The 21,439-nt window shown below is 43.9% G+C and overlaps 2 protein-coding genes across 5 annotated transcripts in view; both read right to left on the bottom strand.

The window, feature by feature from the left end:
* Window positions 1-5,846, bottom strand: part of ahdc1 (AT hook, DNA binding motif, containing 1) — a 19,603-nt gene extending 13,757 nt beyond the window's left edge. Inside the window, exon 1 of one of the 2 annotated variants that reach the window (XM_046058152.1) lies at window positions 5,268-5,846. The gene's annotated coding sequence lies outside the window, so the exon portion shown is untranslated. The remainder of the gene's footprint in view (window positions 1-5,267) is intronic. The other variant, XM_046058151.1, reaches the window with a different exon arrangement.
* Window positions 5,847-6,449: 603 nt separating this feature from the next.
* On the bottom strand, window positions 6,450-21,125 carry yrk (Yes-related kinase). 3 transcript variants are annotated; one of them, XM_046058214.1, is made up of 14 exons: window positions 20,989-21,125; window positions 15,241-15,284; window positions 14,144-14,392; window positions 13,389-13,491; window positions 12,616-12,714; window positions 12,328-12,431; window positions 11,907-12,056; window positions 10,791-10,955; window positions 9,999-10,154; window positions 9,148-9,327; window positions 8,632-8,708; window positions 8,387-8,540; window positions 8,075-8,206; window positions 6,450-7,687 (listed from the first exon to the last, which is right to left on the bottom strand). In XM_046058214.1, exons 3-14 carry the CDS (start codon window positions 14,367-14,369, stop codon window positions 7,479-7,481), a joined length of 1,755 nt encoding a protein of 584 aa, XP_045914170.1. In that variant the 5' UTR covers window positions 14,370-14,392; window positions 15,241-15,284; window positions 20,989-21,125; the 3' UTR covers window positions 6,450-7,478. The 3 variants fall into 3 exon arrangements, with proteins under 3 accessions (XP_045914170.1, XP_045914172.1, XP_045914171.1); XM_046058216.1 differs by lacking the exon at window positions 10,791-10,955; XM_046058215.1 differs by lacking the exon at window positions 9,999-10,154 and having other exon boundaries at window positions 20,989-21,124.
* Between the last annotated feature and the right edge of the window lie 314 nt (window positions 21,126-21,439).

The raw sequence follows: 21,439 nt of genomic DNA, 5'->3' as shown, positions 1-21,439 counted from the left end.
CTCTCTCTCTCTCTCTCTCTCTCTCTCTCTCTCTCTCCTGCAGGCAGTTTCCTGGCGCTGCTGATGGCCGCCCCTCAATCAGGTCATGTGACCAACCGCGCCAGCTGGGAACAGCTAGGAGTGTGCACATGTGCGCATGCAAAAACACATACGAAATTACACACAAACAAGGACGCACAGGGATACACACAAACACATGCAAATAGGGGAAGATGAAACCAACCACTTAGGTGCGAACACAGAAATGCTCCCACTTACAGTTCATGCAGGTGCACAGTGAGCTGACTTGTACACACACATTGGGAGAAACACACAAGCAAAGGCACACGCTCACACTGACACACACTCCACGTAGTCACGCTGGCGAGAACTTACGGGCGCACTTAAAAACCACACATACCGACACACATAAACACAGTCACGCACTTCTACCACACACACAGAGGACACACAAACCAGATGCTTGGACCCCAACACACACTCAGACCTTGAGGCCAGTGTTTTGGAGAGGGGCCTCTGTGCTGCGGCCCTGACTTCCTGACTCCTCCTCCTCCTCCTCCCTCCATACTCCTGCTCCACAGTTGCTGTGGGAGACGCTGCTGCAGAGCCCGTTGCCAAGGAGAAGGCTGCTGGCTGTTTGAACAACAATGGCCGCCTTGTGAACGTTCCAACTGTAGGTACTGACAGCTCATCAGCCACAGCCTCAACGTACACACCGCTCAAGGAGCACACGCAGCCACACACATGCTGCTCACACTACACACTGACGCTACACCGCTGTACCTCTCAGAGTCTTGGCCTCAAGCCTGAGCGAGGTAACACTCTCAGACACAAACACAATCAGGCGTGCGCACACAAACACACATCTGTGCACGCTCTAAGAAATTATGACTTCTGCTGAGAGGATAAGAAACCCTTCTGTCCCTCTCTGTCTACCTGCTTCTCTCGCCCATCTCTCTCTCACACACAGACACACTCAGTGCGCAGTGCATTCATCCATCTTCCCCCTTCTCCCCGACTACTCTCTGTCTTTCTCTCTTATCTCTTTCTCCCTCCTCCCCCCTCCACAGCCTCCTGATTTCACTCTCTCACTTGCTCTTCACTTGCTCATCCCTGCCTCTCTCTCTCTCTCTCCCTTTCCATCTCAGGAAGTGTGTGTTCTCACTCTCACGCACACATGTGGAGAACACACATTCACACACAGAGAGAGAGGCACACTCAGTCTCTTTCTCTCCTGGAAGGTAGCGAATCTTTTTCGTCCCTTGGGGGCATACACTTCCTCAGAGAAGGAGGGAAAAGGGAAAGAAGAAAGAGAACTAGAAACAAGGGTGGAAGAGGTGGAGGGAGATGGGGAGGAAGGGAGGGAGAGAAGAAAGGAAAGGGAAGAGGGTGAAAACTATATTCACGGCGGGGATTTATAGACAGAGCCCTTAGTGCTCTGATTATCTGTTCATATTGATGGGACGACATTGAAGCCACACTGGTGGAACGTAGAGACGACACTGAAGCCAAATTGGGTAGGGGGGAAGATGGGTGGGGGGGTGGAGGAGAATCACTAACAAGTCTCTGCTTATCCTCTGACTCAATGTTTTTAACACACATACTCGGACACATGTATACGCACACTCAAACTGCTGCTAAAAACAAAAATAAGTCTAATATGCTGACACACGAGGATAACAAAACAAAAAAATCTGACATACTGTACATGTGTAAGTATGCTGATTAGCAGATAGATGTGTGTGTGAGTGTGTGTGTGTGTGAGAGAGACAGCGTGTATGTGTTGTGTGCCAGACACCGAGAGATGCTTTTGTGTGTGTGTGTGTGTACATCTGTGTGTCTGCGTGTTTTCCCCATCTCTCGCTCCTCTTTAATAATTGAGCTGAGTCTGTCCAGCTTGTTAGAGAGGTACACAGCAGCTTCACACTCTATCTTTCCCTCATTCTCATCCTCTCATGCGCTCTATCTCTCCCTCCTCATCCATCCATCTTGCCGCTCTCCCTTCATTTATCACTCCTTTTTCTTCCTGACCCCGCCGTCCTCACTTTCTCTCTCGCTCTCTCTCTCTCTCGACTCTCCGTCCCTTCCCCCAGCTCTCCTCTCCCTCTTTCTTTGCAAATCCCTCCTGTTCTTTGACCTCTCCCTCGCCTCTTGCAGTTTCACCCCCCTCCACCCCGCTGCCCTCCATCATCCCTCTCCTCTTTCCTCCCTCCCCCTATCCTCCGGAGGTGAGAGGTCGAAGCTTCCTCTCTACTGTCAGACTCAAACCGGCTGCAACCAGCCCGGTGGGGGGGGGGGGGCACAAGGAGAATGTGGAGGCAGGTGAGGAATGACATATAGGAAAGAAGGGAAGAGGAGAGGGAGATAAGTGGAAGAAGAAGAAGAAGAAGAAGAATGGACTGACTAAAGGACAGATACGAGGGGGGGGTTAAAAGAGGGAAGGGGGGGGCGAGAGAAAAGAGAAGGGGAGATGTCTTCTATTGAGTCAGTGCCTTTGGCACGGAGGAGTCGTTTTATGAATGTACCGTGTGGGAGGTGACAGAATGGAGCATACAAACACTGCTTACACTAATGCTAAATGGTTGCTGTGTGTGTGGGTGCATCTGTGTGAGTGTTTGTGTATTTGTGTGTGTTTGTCTGCATGTGTGTGTGGGAGTTGAACCACGTTTACCTGCCTGTGGCAAAAGCTATTTCACTTCAGGTGACGATTAGATTAATAGGAGTCGTAAAAGACAGGACCCTTCACTCCAAGGACAAAGTAATGACTAATTATTTTTTGCCAATAGCTCCTTGTATAGTGGAAAATATTAAAAGTTGTAAAATATTCCTAAAATGTTCTATTACTCAATATCTAACCAAGCAGATTTTTTCACTGCGAATAGATGTGAATTGTTTATGTGAATCCGTGCCCTAAAATTATGTTCTCATGTATTTTGGGAGGCATTTCAAGTGCTGAGTAATAATGGCCTGACTCATTCACAACGCTGGTGTAAAGTCCCTTTTCCTGAATGGCAGTAATATATCTGTTGTGAAGAGTTCAAAGGGGAGTATCAGAAGGATCTCAGCTGACTTTCACACAACATCTGTAACAAGAAAGAGAAGGGGGGGAAAAAGCCCTTTGTTCATTTGACAAATCTTGCGCACAGCTAGAAGCCAAAGTCATGAAATGAGATGCTTTGTAGCTGTAAGGAGAAGCCTGAGATTGTTTTTGGAGACTCTGCGTTTGAACAGACCCAATCTCTGATAGGATATCCTTTCTGATTTAGATTACTGAAGCTCAGTCTGGTGGCAATGTTTGTGTGGTCTGAAAATTAAGTTAAAAAGATTAATGATAAGACTGCAAAGAGCTTCAATAACTTATTTTTTGTCTCTCAAGCTAACTTCCCTCATGTTTAGACCTGATGCATCAATAAACTGCTATTCAACCATTCAACAGGTTGCACCATCCCGATAACTCAAAACTTCCCATAACACCAAGACATCCGTGGATGTTAGTACTGTACTGATCAATGTGTGTGCATATACATGATTATGTGTGTCCATTCTGTCTTCTCCATCTCCATGACGACCTCCATATCAAGAGGACGTCTGACTACGGCAACCTCACATGCTGATAGGTAGAGAGAGAAAAAAGGTGATTGGTTGAGCTGTCGGCTGTCATATCAGCAGGGTGTATCTTTGTGACACACACACACATGTGCTCGTACACACATACACACACCTGCACACACACACAGCTTGGCTTGTCTATGCCATCAATCCACACGCCTACGAACTGCAGCAAGGTGCAAACAAAAGGTACTTCCACAGCACACACACACACACATAGAAGTACACTTGTGAATGCATACACACACACACACACACACACACACACACACAGGTTTGAGACGAGATGTGGTGTGTTAGGTGCACTGACCCTGCCAATGAGGACAGGAGGAACATCAACGGAGCTACAAGGCCGTTGCTATGACAACTAGCCCCGCTCACACAGGTAGGAAGCACAATAGGTCTATGCTGTTATATGTTCACGTTCCCTCTGTTTGTCACACACACACACACACGCACACACACAGGGCTGTGCACTCAAGACAGGTCTGACAGACAGCATGCCAAGGTAAGGCCATTTCCTTTTCATTCCAGCATTCAGAGGGCTGAAATTGTTCATTATGTCCATGTGGAACCGCCAATAAGAGAACTCACTCTTCAACCAGCAGCCCAAGAGAGTGAGTCTGTGTGTGAGTGTGAGACAGACAGACAGACAGACAGAGTATCACTCTGCATACTAACGGCACCTGCACTAGGGCAGCCTGTGCACATCTCTGAGGGGCCCTTAAATAACGAACTGTCACTGCCCAGACATCGACATTGACTTCCTTCTGCCTCTCATCCTCTCCTCTCCTTCAGTTTCTCATGCACTCTTTCTTCCTTTGTACACCCCCCCCCTCCCCCCCCACACTTCCTCCTCCTTCCCACTAAGCCACAGACAAGAGCTGATAATCACCACCATGAGTACGCGGTGTCTCTCCAGCACACCGGCCCTGTTGCCACTGCAGGATGTGCTGCTGTTGTGTCCTCCCTAACTGCCCTGACAACTCAGGGGGCTACCGGGGCTGGACGGATGCTCACAACGGGACTCTCTGTTTCTCCTGTTTATATGTAAAGCAAACATCTGTCCATCATCAGGTGCTGGGCTCACAGTCAAACCTCTGGTATGTGTCACTGGCACGTAAATTCAGCATTAGAAAAGTCCCATCAAACTTACCCCGTTGCGGAGACAGCAAATAAACAAGACAATTATGTGTGCCTGTGTGTGTCAGCAGTGTGACTGTAACCTGGGGAGATATTGTATACTGTCTCCCTGCCTACACTGTATATAGATTCGGTGATAATGAGGCTAATAGGTGAGGAGATTGTAAATACTCAGAAAAACAGGTGGGGCTACACAAGGTTCATTGCGCGCACATTCAACCACATTACGTGAGTGCGTGAACATCATCATTTAAGATCTCACCACACACGCTGCATGCCCACAGTAAAAGCCCAGATGACCCAGCAGCACGAGCAGTAGCCTACGAATGCAGAGCTACGTCCGTGAGCGGCAGCGATGAGGTTAATGTAAAAAAAAAAAAAAAAAAAAAAAAAAAAAAAAAAAAGAGAAGAACTCAAAAAGAAACGTAGCCAGAGGTGCGCAGCACAGCTGGCTGAGCGGACAGTAAGCAAAATTTTTTGGTGTTGTGTACTCAAGACGCTGCACGCGCACTCACCAAGGGAGTGAGAGAGAGTCTGGGGGCTCGCGCTGGCTGATGGAGCTGTTGCGGTGTCAACGCTGGCTGGCTGGGCGGTGGGCTCGCGCGGCTGTCGGTGGCGGTGCTTCACTCCTCTCCTCACCCGGGTCACGGAGTCGATGCCTTGACGGCTGCAGCCGTCAGCGCGCAGCATTTCCCCTTCATATAGGCTCCCCGCGTCGGAGGGAGATAGTCCTCCCACATTAGTGTAAACGTTGTCTCCTCCTGCCGTCGCGCGCCTCCGTCTCGTGCGGCTCAACGGAAAAACCGCTTCTCTGGCTCACATCAATATCTGCACCCAGAGAGATGGGAAAGCAAAAACAAAAAAGGAGGAAAAAATAAAATAAAATGTGGAGCACGGACGTTGGTTCACAGTCTTGTCCCCAATTAAGGTGCTGACATAACCGCGCTCGAGCCCTGTGCTCCGGTTTTGGTGACAGGCACGGGACTTCCCAGTATGCGGGAGGCGAAAATCGACCGTGCGCCCGTGCGTCTCTGCCTCTGCAATTCCAGCTCTCTGTCTCTCGTGCGCCCCAGTCTCCACTGTGCCTCTCCAACGTGCCTGACTGTCAAAGCCATCCGGGCACCCGTAGCTGGCCTCACTTTACACCTCTGGAACTATGGGAACAGTAGTTTACTGAAGACTGGACTAGAGAGAGTGTGAATGAGGAAGACAGCGAAGAGAGAGCGAGAGACATAGACAAGAGTGGGAGGACTGATAATAGTTGCCAGTGCCAGGGATACCATAACACGAATAATATCATTATATTTTATTAATAATATATTAATAAGTAAGCTGTCAATATTTTGTTAAAATTATTAAGTGATTTGAACAACTGATTCCATTTTGTACCAATTTTCTTTAGTGTAACCAGAAATGTTGTAGCCTATGCTGTGGCATACAAAAATATGACGTTTTGCTTGAAGCACAAAGCGTGAAGTAGAACTATTTCCTCACATGAGCCATATAAATTCACTAAAGGAAAATGATGAAAAAATTAATAACAGCCTATAAATTTTAAGGCAGACCTAAGGATCATTCATTCCTGTACAGCAGCTACAGTTGTGTGTTTTGCATGTGATGGCACCTGGCTTAAACATTACCTAAGAGGAAACATCAAACAAACAAACACATAGAATAACAGACGTGTCCCAACCCAGTAAAGATATTTGATATTTATTAAAATAACATGACAGGGGATTCACCACATCTAAATGTAACACATACATTTAAAACACTATCCTTCCACTGACACTGACTTTCCCCTTTATGTGTAACATTTCACCCTGCCCTCCCAATGGATGAAAACTGTATATATGTTAACTAGATATAGAAGTCTTTGTGATGCACAGATATATCTGCGTTAAATTAAAACAACAAAGGAGACAGTTCATACAAAATTGTAATACAAATGATCAGACAAACAAAGCAGTCCTCACCATCTCTCAGTATTACATTTAAAATCTAAAACAGCCCTTAATTTGACCACTTTAAGGCACATATTGGAGCCATTTTAAAATCAGTTCCCCCTTACAGGTGATGGACATGGATCAGTTCATCTTATTAAATCTTATATCGTCTGTGGCTGTGTACATAATCTACTCAGTTACCATCAAGGTTCACAGGACATTTTTCCAAAGACAATATTCCAACTGAAACCTGTTGCAGCTTCTATTATTTCTGTATCAACATATATATATTTATCTCAGGTAAACAGTTGGCCTACTAAATCTCTTTTCTCAGATACAGAAATCAAAGGAGCTGAACATATATGGCAGCTGAACAGATCGAGTACCAACTCGACATCCCCCCACCTCAACACAACCATCTACATCTTCTTTCAGTTCCTTGTTGTCATGGTTACAGAGTAAAGCAACATTACTGCAAGGCCTGACCAGCAGAGCTCCGACTCTGCTCTTCAACATGGTGGACTGATCTGTCTTGAGTGGGCTGCGGTGATCAATGATCAAAAGGAGGAAACAATTAAACAAGGCAAATGATATGTATCTTAATATTTGTGTGTGCATGTACAGTATGTGTGGAACAAATACAATGAAAGCATGTACATGGACAATGACATGCCTATCAGTGTAAGTGCATGTACATATCCATGCCTGCCTGTCTGTCTTTCTGTCATTCTCTTTCTGTTTGTCCCTTAATTGCTCCACGTCTGTCCTATGCGTGTTTGGTCACAGGTTTTCTCCGGGCTGGTACTGCGGCTCTGTGGCGGTGAAGTAATCCTCCAGGAAGGACTGCAGGTACTCAAAAGTGTGCCTCTCATCGGCCTCCCGCCTCCAGCACTGCAGCATCAGTTCATGGAGCGAGGCGGGGCAGCCCGGGGCGCACGGCATCCGGTAGCCCCTCTCCACCTGCTCCAGCACCTCACGGTTGTTCATGCCTAAAGGGATGGATGAGGAAATGGGGAGAGGGTTGGAAAAATATAAAAAACACATGAAGCACAAAAATCCCAACACATATTGGATATGGAGAAAATTGTTTAACAGAAAAGTGAAAAAAGGCAAATTACTGCAATAGCAAATAATCCACACATTTTGAGAAATTAGTATTTTAAGATAAATTATTTATAAAGTACATTTGGGCAAAACTCCACCCAGTGCTGTAATGTAGTTTGTTTCTGGTTGAAAATGTAAGTAAACTGTCACCTGTCCAGGTTGTAGCAAATAACTAAAAATATCTAATCCTGGATACTTTTCATTGCAAAGGATGATCAACTTGTTACTGCAAGAGATTGAGAAATACCGAACAATCAGGTTTCATCCAGTACCTGGGTATGGCACCCGTCCCTTAGTGATGAGTTCAGTTAGTAGGATGCCAAAGCTCCAGACATCTGACTTGATGGTAAAGCGTCCATACAATGCAGCTTCTGGAGCAGTCCACTTGATGGGGAACTTCGCCCCTGAAACCATGGCAACACAGTGAAGATGCATAATCATATAATTAGGATAGGTTATGTATAAAAATATACACATGGAGGCAGAGGCAGACATATTTAATCATCACATTCTGCAAGTGGGGCTCTCTTTGTCTCTCTCTCACACACACACACACATAAACACTTAATATCGCATGCTGTTACCTTGTCTGGCTGTGTACTCGTTGTCCTCAATGAGCCTAGCCAGACCAAAGTCAGCGATCTTGCACACCAGATTGTCTCCAACAAGGATGTTAGCTGCTCGCAGGTCACGGTGGATGTAGTTCATCCTCTCGATGTACGCCATTCCAGCTGCAATCTAAAAACACAAAGTGATTAAAAAAAATAACTGAGATAGATGGCAAGTTTGTCATTGTGCCTCTGTTTCAGTGGGTTTGTGTTTAACGCACCTGCGCAGCCATGTCCACCAGCTGAGGCAGCTTCAGACTCTGCCCTTCCCCATCTTTTAAGAAGTCCAACAAACTTCCTGAAAAAACAAGACTAGCATCATGATTGGCCCCTTACTTTTCCTATAGTTAGACATATCTGCTGTGTATCATGGCATGTACAAAATATATATTTATTAATTATTTTTATTAATACATCTTAATGCCAACTTTTGTCTCTTTTATTTTAGTTTTTAGTGAATATGGAAGGAATGTGTCACCTTCCCCCAGGCGGCCTCCACAAGGAGGTCAAAGGTCATGCTCAGAGGAAGAAAGAAAATCCCTAGAATTGTTATAATTCAGTGTTTTGCCCAGCGGGAGGCACAGGGGCTTTAACTGTGATTTTCCATTTTATGAAATGTCTCCCTGATCCCCGATGTTTTTGCTCCTGTTGGTCTGTTTGGTAATGAGCAGGAGATATCAAAAATTTGTTGTTTTAAAGAATGGTTGAAAGTTGGGACAGTTTACTCAGCCTGATACCTTGGCTCATGAACTCGGTGATAATGTAGATGGGTTCCTCAGACACAACGGCGTAGAGCTGCACCAGCTTGTCATGGCGGAGTCGCTTCATGATCTGAGCCTCCTCCAGGAAGGCCTCTGGGGACATGGTTCCTGGCTTCAGAGTCTTCACCGCTACCTTGGTGGTACCGTTCCACATGCCTGGCATACAGACAAGGGGATGTTAATGCACATATAATACATGAACACACACAGAGACATGCTGCGCAGGTATACACACCAGTTTCCTGGCACACTGAAAAGGTGATGGCTGTATAGTATATACATGTACATACTACTTATATGGGGACACAGACACCCACACATTCAGGTGTAAATATAAAAAAACAAGGCACATAATATGCAGGCTGTAACGAACACACACATGTTGTCAAACATGTGTCTGGTGCATGCAAATGATGTTTTTGAGAGCATGCATGACCTGAGACAGGTTTGTGTTAGGAGGGAGGGAGGGGGGTTTACTGGTCTTACATCAACAACAGCAGCACCTGAGTTACACGGACAGGCACAAAGCATGGCTGGGTTCAGGGAGAAACTGTAAACTGCAAGGCCCAGAAAACCCAACGGGGTCAGGGATACTGTATGGCATTGTAACTGAAAATAAATCATGTGGGAATATCAAGCGATACTGGGAAAAACATCAAACCTTATTTACATACACTGACATCAGTGGCTGGCCAGAGCCAGGCATTTAGCATTACCAACAATCTTTGCTACAGGACAGTAACAGACACTTCAGAGGACGGTGCTGGTCAGACAGTTTTCCCTCTAAGCCTGTAGAGGGTGTCAGAGGTTGGCAGTGTCATTCTCACCCATCCAAACGTCCCCGAAGCAGCCCTGTCCCAGCTTCGTTTGCATTGACAGCGTTTCCCTGGACACCTCCCAGGCATCCCGCCCAAGGCCTATGGTGAGCGGGGTGCTGTTGGGACAGGGCATGGTCAGGTAATAGCACAGCCCGTCATTGCTGCCTATTTGGGGGAGGAGATGGGAGCCAAGGAGGGTGAAGATGTAGGAAAAGGAAACAGTGGAAGTGGTTGATGAAGTGATGGGTGCGAAGATGGAAGAAAGATGGGGGGGGTGGGGGATGACAAAGACGTGAGGTGAGTTGATGAAACATGCACATGCAACAACAGGGGAGGAGGGGCACAACTTTGCACACCTGGATGTGAAACAAGGCCACATTTGAATTAATTTGCTGCTGCCTCTGTGTAAAGGTTTATTAAGGATTTATTAAGGATTTGTTCCACTGCTACAGTTTGTATTCAATGCATAGCATTTAAAAACTGGTCTAGACTACATCAATCCACTGTGTGTGTGTTGTCTATGTGTTTATGTGGTCTGATCCAAATGTATATTTGATGCAGGTTGACAGACTCTGTACTACACAGACACACTACACAGACAGATAAACAGGGCTTTACAGTATATGTTTGTGAGAGTGCAGGTGTCTTGACACCAAAAGCGTTTACTGATGTTCTTGTCAACTGAACACAACCAAGACTTAAATGCATTATATATACCTGCTCATCTTTTAATACTTTTTTTTTCCAGGTGTGCTCCCGCTGTCACCTTCCCCCACTGCAACACAGTCCCACCATTCCTACCCATCCAGACTTCTCCAAACTGGCCGTTGCCCAGTTTCTTAATCAGCTGGAGGGATTCGCGGGGAATCTCCCACATGTCCTTGGTCTTCACTGATAAGTCAGCCAGTTTAGGCGTGCCTCGCTTACAGCTGCCAATCAAACGGCAGCACAGACCCGCCGCTCTCTCTGAGAGAGAGAGGAGAGACAGACAGGCAAAGAAAAAAGGGAAAGAAAACAGAGGAAAGAAAGCAACAAACGCAGAGATAAAGAAAGAACAAGACAGGTTGCTTATGCATTTATGCAACTGACAGGTTAACCAAAAGCTAAATAACAAAGGCACAAAGAAAATGCTCCAAAAGAGACATAAAACACATTCTGTGTGCGGTGGCCAAATCTCTCAGGTTGCTTTTGATGTCATGTAAAGTTACAAACTGCAGAATGTGTGTTATATCAACACAAGCCACTAGGGGGCAGATATACACTGACAGAGAGGAGAGGAAGTCCAGGGTGTGAACCCTGCTTGTTGCAACTACTTGTGTACAGTACAGTACAGATTAGAAAAAAAGTTATTTAGAGAATCAAAAGTAAAATTCTCAATAGGCAGAATGGCGACTCTCAGGGTTTTGTTTTATTGTATATATATTACACTGGTAGATGACGGAGCTCATTACTTACTGTACTGTAGGGTAGATGGTTAGTTATTTAACAATGCATCATATTATATAAGCTGATTATATACTTTTTATGTAAGTTGTGAATCTGTAAAGTAACTTGAAACTTAAGCTGCACTAAAACGTTCAACACTTTCTCTGAAATGTAGTAGAGCAAAAAGTAGTAATGTTCAAGAAAATTACCTCATAATTGTCCTTATGTACAGTAAAAGTACTAACTTCCCACCACTGATAATACTTTAATTACAGTATGAATTAAGTAGAGACTGAATTAGGTAAAGATTTTCTCTTGCAGTTGGGAAGAGACTTTTAGATTTAGAAATTTTAGACGAAATCCATAGATGTAGGAGCTTTGGAGCTTGAAGGTGCATCAGAAAATAGCAACACAGCATGTTTTCACTTTGAAGGACAAGCAGAAAAAAAGAGGATGAATTAGTTTCCCTGTGCGTGTGATTATGCGCGTTACCTGTGTAGTGCTGTACCAGCTGCGGCACAGTGTCAAACTGTGATCTCGTGGTGATGTAGTAGCCACCATTGTCTAGTTTGCGGATCTTATAATGCTTGACGTGGTCTCCCTTGTTGTCGTCCCAGTCACGGATAGACAGAGAGTAAGCACCTGTGAAAGAGAGAGGAGAGAAGAGGAAGAGCGGGGGGGACAAAGGAGGGAGGGGGTGGATGAAGGAGCATAGAGTGGGGGAGAGGTGATAGGTAGAGAAAGAGAGAAATTGAATGCTTTCACATGTTTAGAGCAGTAAGCTGCTATTAAGAGTGTGTGTGTATGTGTATGTGTGTCTGTCTGTCTCTGTGTGTGTGTGTGTGTGTGTGTGTGTGTGTGTGTGTGTGTGTGTGTGTGTGTGTGTGTGTGTGTGTGTGTTTAGCCTACTCACCCTTGGTGGTCTCACTCTCTCTTATGAGAAAAGTTCCCCTCTGGTTGCCATGGCCGAGCAGCTGTCTCTCCGCATCCTTCCTCCCCATCTTCCCAAAATACCACCTGTCACCATGACAACAACACACGGGTCACAACAGCAACAGCACACATCATGCGACCTCTGCCCTCAGACTATGTGTCACATATTGAGAAAATCTTTCAACATAAATTATCAGCACAGCACACGTAGCTTTCCCTACTGTGTGTGTGTGTGTGTGTGTGTGTGTGTGTGTGTGTGTGTGCTCACTCTTCAGCCTGTATGGAGTCAACAGGAGCTACGTAGTTGGAGGGGATGTAACCTGAGTGGCCTGTGTCCAAAGAGCGAGCCTCCCACCAGTCACCCTCTCTGCAAAAAACAAACATAAAACGTCAGTTGGCTGGTGGAATATGCAAAACATCAGATGTGTTTTAGAAAATCAGATATACGGTGTAACAAATACAGTCAGCTCACAGTTTTGTTATGACGCTCGATGGAGGTTTCATAGTGTATTTTTTTGTTTTGGGGTTGCATTTATTGTGGATAGGACAGAGAGATAGAGGAATTGAAGGAGAGAGACGGGACGACTTGCAGAAAAGGGCCGCGGGCTCGAACACTCAGTCCGCGCACTACCAAATGAGCTAGATGCCCCGGAGGGTTTATAGTTAAATACTAAATAATAAACCGAAAAATAAAAGGTGTCAAGAATAAGATTAAAGAGCATAGGTGTGAACTTGGCTGGACCTCCAAACACCTTTTTTGGTTGTTCATGTTGTTCAAGAGCATGAGCTTGTCGACATCGCCAGCAGCCGTTCACAAGGTTAATGGGTCACATTTAATTGCAGCCTGTGGCATTTAATGTATGTAAACAAAATTAATTACCTTTTGGAAGTCAGAGCTGATCTCATTTAACACTGATCACATATTGTTATCGTGCATGCCACAAATAGTTATTACAGTCATTTAATAGGTGTTTTTCCCTAAATTTAATGACATTTGTAAACAGATGTTTTTAAAAGATGTTTGTGTACATTTAAACTTACGTATTGTTGATGATCTGGAATTTCTCTCCTTTCTGAAAAGTAAGGTCATCTTCGGTGCGAGCGTCGTAGTCATACAGAGCTATAAAGAGAGTGACTCCACCACCTGCATGCATGTTTGCATGTACACACAGATGATCAAGAGTTACACACATTAGTTTATACCACTGAACTCTAATAGCAATCTATTTTTGCTGTTCTAAAGCAGAGGTTTGCATTCGTCTGTCTGTCTTAAAACAATACACATATATCCGCATATACTGTAGATTAAAATCGTTAATGGAGTAAGGATTCCACCTGTCCATACGGGCTGTGAAAAATCCTTTCTTAGCACAATTCAAATGTTAGAGATAGGGACAAAATCCACAGTCAGAGGCAGTATGGACAGGAGGAACCATTACAGCAATTAAAAACTATTTCAATGTACATGTGAGCATTGACAGGCAACAGATGAACCTATCCTTGAAAATGGGTTGAGGAATCACATCACAGCATATCATCATGACTCTTACCATATGGATTTCTCTGATTTTAAGACCCCCGTCACACAGCACAAAAGACATCATTAAGAAAACACATTTAATAGACACTGAAGAAGTGCTAGGTCCACTTTGGCCTATCATCAATTCACAGCAAACATTCCTTATTAATGATTGATTTTGATTTTCACCCTCTTAAATCTAAGTAATATTGTAAAACCATTTTACTTGGGTCTCACACACACACACACAAACACACGTGTGCACACACAGTCCTACATGTTATGCCTCCAGCCCGCTGGTGTGTGTTGGTGTTGGGGAAGATGGTGCTCGATGTGAAGCCCTTGTTGAAGTCTGGGATGGTCTGAGTGGGGTCGGGACAGTAACGGCCCTGATTCAAGGCCGCGGACAACCCTCCATCTGCGTTGCTAGGAGACAGATCTGTAACGTCTATTGCTGCTACTGCTTTGGTGGACTTCTTCTGCTTGCAACAGGCACACCCCATAATAACTAGCACGGAGACGGCGTCTGTGAAAGCAACCAGAGTTAATGATATATACCACAACTATATAAGTAGTAGTAGTAGTAGGACTAGTAACGTAAAGTTTTTCTTTAAAGAGATAACAACAAAGGTTAGTTTAGAATAAAAACAAGGAATATACAAATTCAAAATTAACTGTTTAAGGAAGTGGTCAAAATAGGAATATCCATATTTTCAGTATGTGCCCCAGAAACACCAGATCCTGCGTTTTCCATAATGCAACTTGATCATCTTTCCTCAGCCCAACGCTGCCTGATAAACGCTCTCATCTTTTTATTTTTATTATAATTAAAAATATCAAGCCCAAGCTGCAATAACCCCGGTGACATCACTAGGACATTATCAGGTTGGGGTTTTTTCAAATTCTGGAAAGCTCCTCCAGTCACGTAAAAGAAAACATTATATAACTGAGCAGTATCCCTCAGCAGCAAACTGAACGTTGTGTTTAAAATCAGTGGAATGTCCATTGAATTACAGTGATTACCCATGACTTAATTAATTACAGTATCACCACTTATCACAAAAATCAAAAATACAAGAATCTAGTAGATAATCACAATATTCAGCACAAGAAAAACTATAAGTAATCGAATTCCTATCATTTCTGTCTACGCAACCTGATGCTTCAAACACAAGCTTGAAAGTGAAAGCAACAAACACCAACAACATGAAGGGGTCACCCGGGTGTAAAAAAGCTAGAGAGAACTGCGAAGAGAGAAGTAACAAACTTTCAATAAAAAACTCAACTTCCCTCAAGCAGTAGATGGAGGAGGAGGAGGAAGAGAGGATGAGTGGTTGGAGGCGAGGCGGAAAGGAGAAGTTAACTTTTTCTCACCTGATGTCTTCCTCTGTCAGATCATCTGTCAATCACCATCGCCACTAGAAAAAAAAGAGGGAGGAGGTGAGTGACATGGGGTGGAATGAGAGAGCAGGGCAAGGGAGGATGAGTGGCAGAGAACCGGAGACAGAAAAGGTGGTGGAGAACGTGGTGGAAAGGCTCAAGGGTGGTAAAGCGTGAATATAGACACGCATGAAGGAACCCACGGTTAGACAGAGAAGTTTGAAAAAAGCACAGTGACAGCCAGAGATAAGGAAAGACAGAGAGACATGTGAGGTTAGCCACTTCCCTTTTCGCTTTGCAGTTTCAAGAGGGGGTACTCAGTCATTCTCTCTGGTCAACAGCTGTGTCTCTGTGTGTGTGTGCGCGTGTGTCTGTGTGTGGGGGGGGGGGTGTTTAGGTTTGCGGTGAAATATACCTGTAAATGTCATCAGAGGAGACAGAGGTATCTGACACAAAGGTCCAGCGATGTGAAATATGTTTCACAAAGATCATTGTGTCGATGTTCACACATGTACGCAATCCTGACTTCCAGTTTTGAGACAGAAAGCATTGTTTGAGTAGAACATGTGTTGACAAAGCAAAAGCTGGTGCCAACATCAGGAGGAAATAACATACAGAGAAGACTGTAAAACATTTTAATTGTGTGCAGAGGCGCCTGCACACAGTCCACAATCCACATGAGCTTTCAGTGAACCTGAATATCTTTAGGCTTTAGACTGTTGATTGGACAAAATAAGCTAGTCTATTGGTTGTCCACACAATTTGAGGGGCACATTTGATGGACATTTCAATTGAGAAAATAACTGGCAGATTAACCAATAATTTAAAAAATTGTTTCAAATGCAGCTCTAGATTAAACATTAAGGTCATTTGGAGGCTGTAGTTTCTAATATTTAATCTACTGTTGTTGATATAATTAGGGTAGACAAAATTTTAGAAATACCTGTCAGTATAATGTAATACAGCTCAACAGCACTGCCAACTACAGCCTCCAAAATGCCCATGAAGTTTCTGAATAAATTTACATTACAACCTTCGTGACGGCAGATTGTATTGTAGGCTCTTTTGTTAGACTGCGTTAGTGTTAGCTACTGTGGGTGTACCTAATAAACTGTTCACTGAGTGCAGAGCTTTTTATATACAGTCTATGGTGCAGAATGGCCCTAGGATTCAAACTGGCAACCTTTCAAGCTGCAAACTCCCCACCTACTAAGGAATGTGAGGGAAGTCACAGACAGGAAGAACAATACAGGTTATGGCAGGGAGCGGCAAGAACACAAAAAGTAATTCACTTTTATTATGAAAAACCATCAGAGCTCTGAGTGAACAGCGTCAGGTTTGTCCCATCCACAACACAAATTCCAACAGAAGCTATTATGGGCTACATCCAGAAGAGTCTAGAGCAAAGTATGCAAAAATGTTACGTGCGCACAAGCCCACACACGCACACACACACACACAGACACACTCATTCACTATCTGTTCGGCCATCAGGAGAGCTACAGGAAGTTAGCCCTGTTAGAGTTTCCTGTCCACCCCTCTGATGGCTCCCCCCTTTTCCTGGAAACTGAGGACAGAGTCCACACACACACCAGGCAGCTGCAGGGCCACAAACACACACACACACATCTTCCTCTCTGTTGCTGTTTTTCTCTACACCATGCCCACACCCCTCCAACAATAACCTTTCATATTCCCTCTATCCACCCCTTGCACCAAACCACAGCTGCTGCCCTCTTTCTCTTTCAGATAAACCTTAGAAAGGAGAAGTGACAGGGGGTGTAGAAGAGGTCTCCTCCCTTTCATCTTTATCTGTCCTTTCTCTCATCGCTTCTTTTTCTGCTTTTCTAAGAATGTCCAATCACCACAGACAAGATAAGCACAAGAACAGGTATATGTCTTAACACACATACATACAGAGGACTACTTGCAGGAGGGCCATGCAGTTATTGTTCTCCTAATGGTTCCTGTTGACCAGATTTCCCCTGCTCTCCTCCGTCTTCCTCTCTGCACACAGAAGCTATGGTAATTCTTAAAACCCACCTAATAATTCAGTTGACCCGAGGTGTTTACACCATCGTCACACTTAAAGTCACACATACAGAATAGTACGCGGCCCACTGAACAAGGGCTTCACCGAGCAAGCATGCACAAAGAGCTAAAATAGGCAATTGTGCACCAACATACTGGTATATAACCTGTCATGGTGTAGAATGAAACACAAACTAACATGTACAGTATGTACTAATGTTCACCATTGTCTGCGTTTATGATAACAAATTCGGTTTCTGTTTCACTAAGCCACCAACATTAAAGATACTAGGGTAAAGTGTGTGTGTATGTGACTGTGTGGGTGTGTGGTGGTATATGGAGGTTGCACATTCAAATTGACACACGGCATACTTTTAGGTGTATGTGAGACAGAAGTCTGCATAAGTACTGATCGCGCCACAGTAATTTAAGAACAGCCTGAGTTCCTCTTTGCCTCTTGAAACCAAGTAGGGAAAATGAGCGACAGTAAGTAACAAACACACATAGTTTAGCTTAGTTTCAATTATTTAAGTATTTAAGGTGATGAACGTTACAGTGATATTCATGAGCAAACTGAGTACAGAGTTTATACTGCCATTCACCTTTTCTAAAATAAGTTAACCCTCCTGCCACCTGTTGCAAAACTTGCATATGGTGTAACAACAAAATGACACAGTCATTATTTCTATAAGACGCTAGTGTCATAAAAACTCACCTCTTACCACAGTAAACACCAAAATACTTTACCAATATTTCATTTAAATTTAGACCCCTTTTTCATCTGTTTGCCGTTTCAAAACTAAACTTCACTTCGCTGGTTGGCTGCTGAAGGTCAAAGCTGATTTTTTTATAGCAGCTGACAGAAGAACTAATTAGAACACTCTGTGAAACAGAAGCAGCTTCCTCTGGTGGGGAGAAGTTGGGTATTGGTTTGTGATAAGTCTGTCTGCAACAACTGGCCATTTTACAACACAGATTACTACTTCACATTTATTAAATAATGCACATCAGAGTTCATGTCATTGACAGTTTTTCAAGGGATGTGTCATCCAAATTACAAAAAAAATGGTGGTATGAAGCAAATACTTTTTTGGGTGTTTTTTTTTTTTGCCCAGGTTTTGAAATATCCGCCTCCACCAAAATAAAATGGAAGTGAATTTTGAAGTTCACAGAATTCACTGGAAATACTTTCTACTATAGAAGTTGTTGCTAAGAAACCTGTCCTCTGTATGTTCAGTGAATTTTCCAGAATGACAAAATGTCTGACAAGAATTGTCTCTCAATGCTGTGAGTGCCACACATTTAATTCACCTCCGCTGTATTAGGTTGGAGGCAGAAAGCTTGAATACCTGAAAACCTGGCCAAATAAAATCAAACTATATGCACAGCTGTATCTTTGTTTTTTGGTATTTAGTTAACCGAACCTTTGAGTTTAATCAATTGAAAAAGTATTCTGAACAATTATGTACAGTAAGAAAATGCAAAAATGCAGTCAGCAAAGTATACTGAAATTACCCAAAGTAAAAGTACTCTAAGCAAAATGGCCCCTTTTACACTACTGCAGAATAGTATATTTGTATATTCTATAACAATATAAAGAAACCTACAAAGCATTAGCAGGCATTCTTATAAAATCACAATAACATCACCTCCGTCGTCATACTCGCAAACATCTAAATCCAAATGACACACCCTTTCCTGCACAGTTGACCTGCAGATAAGCTGCTCCCAGCGGGGAATTCACTGCGGGAACACAGGGCAACACACACACACACACACACACACACACACAATTGTTCAGATCTGTCGTTACTGTACTTCTACATCAGCTCTGTGTTCTAAGCGCAGACTTTCTCCAATCCTCCTCCTCCTCTTTTCTAGTTCCTCCATCTCTTTTCTTACCTTTCTTTTTGTCTCTGACTCTCTCCCTCGTTAGCAGGAAGCCCCACAGGATGCAGAGTGTGAGTGGAGCAGGAATGATAGGACAATGGGAAGGCAAGCTGTCACCCAACCCTCACACACATAACACACACTCATAGAGTTCACACACACACACACTCAGAAGGGATGGGGGGGTTGGGGGCAATGGAAAAATAAGGTGTCTCGGTCATCGGGACGTCCTGTTTCCACATGAAATCATCATATCCTCCAGATACAGAGGACTGAGATGGCTCGTTGGAATGGACACACAGACATTTACATGAATTGAGTAACTGAATTTAAGCGGCCTAATCCTGTTTTTTAAGCATTAGGAGCTCGAGGCCTGTTCCTTTGTGAACAACAAGAAGAAGAGTCATAACAGTGGCTGAAAACCGCAAAGACCCTGATCGAAATGGCAGACTCAGCTGACACTATCCATCCAGGGGTGTCCGCAGGTGCTACCATCAGGCTGCAGGTTGCTTGGTGGGAAAACTGTGTGATGATGGTAACATCCATTTCAAAGAGCTCCCACTCCCCCCAAAAATCTTCACCCCCCCTTCCTTCCTGCCTAGCCCCGAGGCTAAAGACAGGAACTGACCTCGTAAAGAAACAGGAAGTGATGAAGTCCGTCCTTGGACAGCCTAATCGCGTTTTTCCCCATCCCACCCGCATAATTTCACAAAGCCCTCTTCCCTTGAAATGAGTAGTGAAAGAAACATAAATGTTAATTATTTAAAGGAAGGTGGTGGTGGTGGGGTGTTATTGTGCAATCTCCCTGCAGCCTGGCATAATGAAAGAATGAACACCTACACCAATCTGACATGTTAAGGAAACATCCAGGCCTGCCTTTTCCTCAAGGTGGCTTCCTGTAGGCCTGTTGCCAAATAAATCACAGTCACGTTCACCGAAGAAATATGCTGGCTCTGGAGCAAATTAAACAAAGTCTTTCACAGACAGACACAAAGCCATAAGCCTAAATCATTTTTGAAAGTCAATGAAGTTTGACAAATGTGCAGTACACTTACAGACAAAAACATCCAGTTGATCCCTGATGAATCAGCCAAATCATTAGTTATTCTTTGACCTTTTACATTTCACAATAAATCTATTATTGTTATAACATTATACATATATAAGCTTTGCCTATAAATAGTAGGGCTCTGACTGGAAGAGATCCTACATAAAAGGACTTCTCACTAAATAATCGGGTAAATTCCACTTTTTCAATAATGCAACGTTGGCTGTTTGATTTCTCCTCTGTGCTATCAGTCCAGCATGAAGAGTGGAAGTAAGCTACTGGCAGCCGCACTTAATTAACTTCTCACAGGCAGCTACCCAAACTTCCTTTTATCTAACAGTAAACACTCCAAAGTTACCCAATTTTCACAAAAACTGAGAAAACACTTTTTTTTTACTTTTCTTAAAAAAAAAAAAAGGTACAGGGTGCCCTGGGGTGGTGGGCTGCTCAAAATACTCATCTAGGTTTGTTTGGCACTTCATTTTTATCTTCCTCGGTTAAATATACACTTGAAGTTCTCCGTATGTAGTCAGAACTTCAGGCGACTTCCTCCACCCAAACAGAGCAAAGCAGTGAAAAAGTTCAAAGTTAAACCCATTTAATAAGCAGTGTTGGAAAACTACCTCTCCATATGCATCATCCTTTACGTGGGGGTTCCCACGGTTTGCTGGGGTAACATTTCTTCAAACACCACAAACCACTCATTCTTTAATAATAATACTATAAAGTAGCCTATATCATGCTATATCATTTGATAAACAGAGCAGACATACCTGACACAAATCTGTCGTTATCCCGGAGGATCCTGGAGTCAGGCGCACGGGAACAGACACTCGCGGGGCGCACGAAGAAAAGCCGCGCGCTACTGCGCTGAGCAAGTGAGAAGTGACGCCTCATCCGGAAGGCTTGGGGAACTGACTTGACGCGCGCAATGAGGTCCACCCAAAGGGACGTGCGCGTGCAGTGGACAGTTGAAAAAGGGACCGATTACATTAATAGAAACTATTTAAAAACTTTTTTTAGAAGTGCGTATAACCAGCTTTTTTCTGCCAATTTATGGATAGTATATACCCCGAGTAATTATTGTCCTGTTAAATTTAATTACGCTACTTCACACATGCAGCCACGTTGTCTTCTTTCTGATCAGAGTGCAAGTGCAAGAAGCGACACATTCGCTCCCTGGTGTGAGCTACAGGAAGACTGAATAAGATGTGTGATATCCGC

The sequence above is a fragment of the Micropterus dolomieu genome, linkage group LG09 (assembly GCF_021292245.1).
Source record: "Micropterus dolomieu isolate WLL.071019.BEF.003 ecotype Adirondacks linkage group LG09, ASM2129224v1, whole genome shotgun sequence".
Classification (NCBI taxonomy): domain Eukaryota; kingdom Metazoa; phylum Chordata; class Actinopteri; order Centrarchiformes; family Centrarchidae; genus Micropterus; species Micropterus dolomieu.
This window is presented reverse-complemented; position numbering and strand designations above follow the sequence as displayed.

Bases quoted from the DNA above. Each gene is read 5' to 3' on its own strand.
- yrk (XM_046058214.1), bottom strand. From the start codon at position 14,369: ATGGGGTGTGCCTGTTGCAAGCAGAAGAAGTCCACCAAAGCAGTAGCA. The intron at 10,956-11,906 runs GTAACGCGCATA...TCTCTCTCTCAG, and splicing joins GCTGGTACAGCACTACACAG to AGAGAGCGGCGGGTCTGTGC. The intron at 8,541-8,631 runs GTGCGTTAAACA...TTGTGTTTTTAG, and splicing joins TGGTGGACATGGCTGCGCAG to ATTGCAGCTGGAATGGCGTA.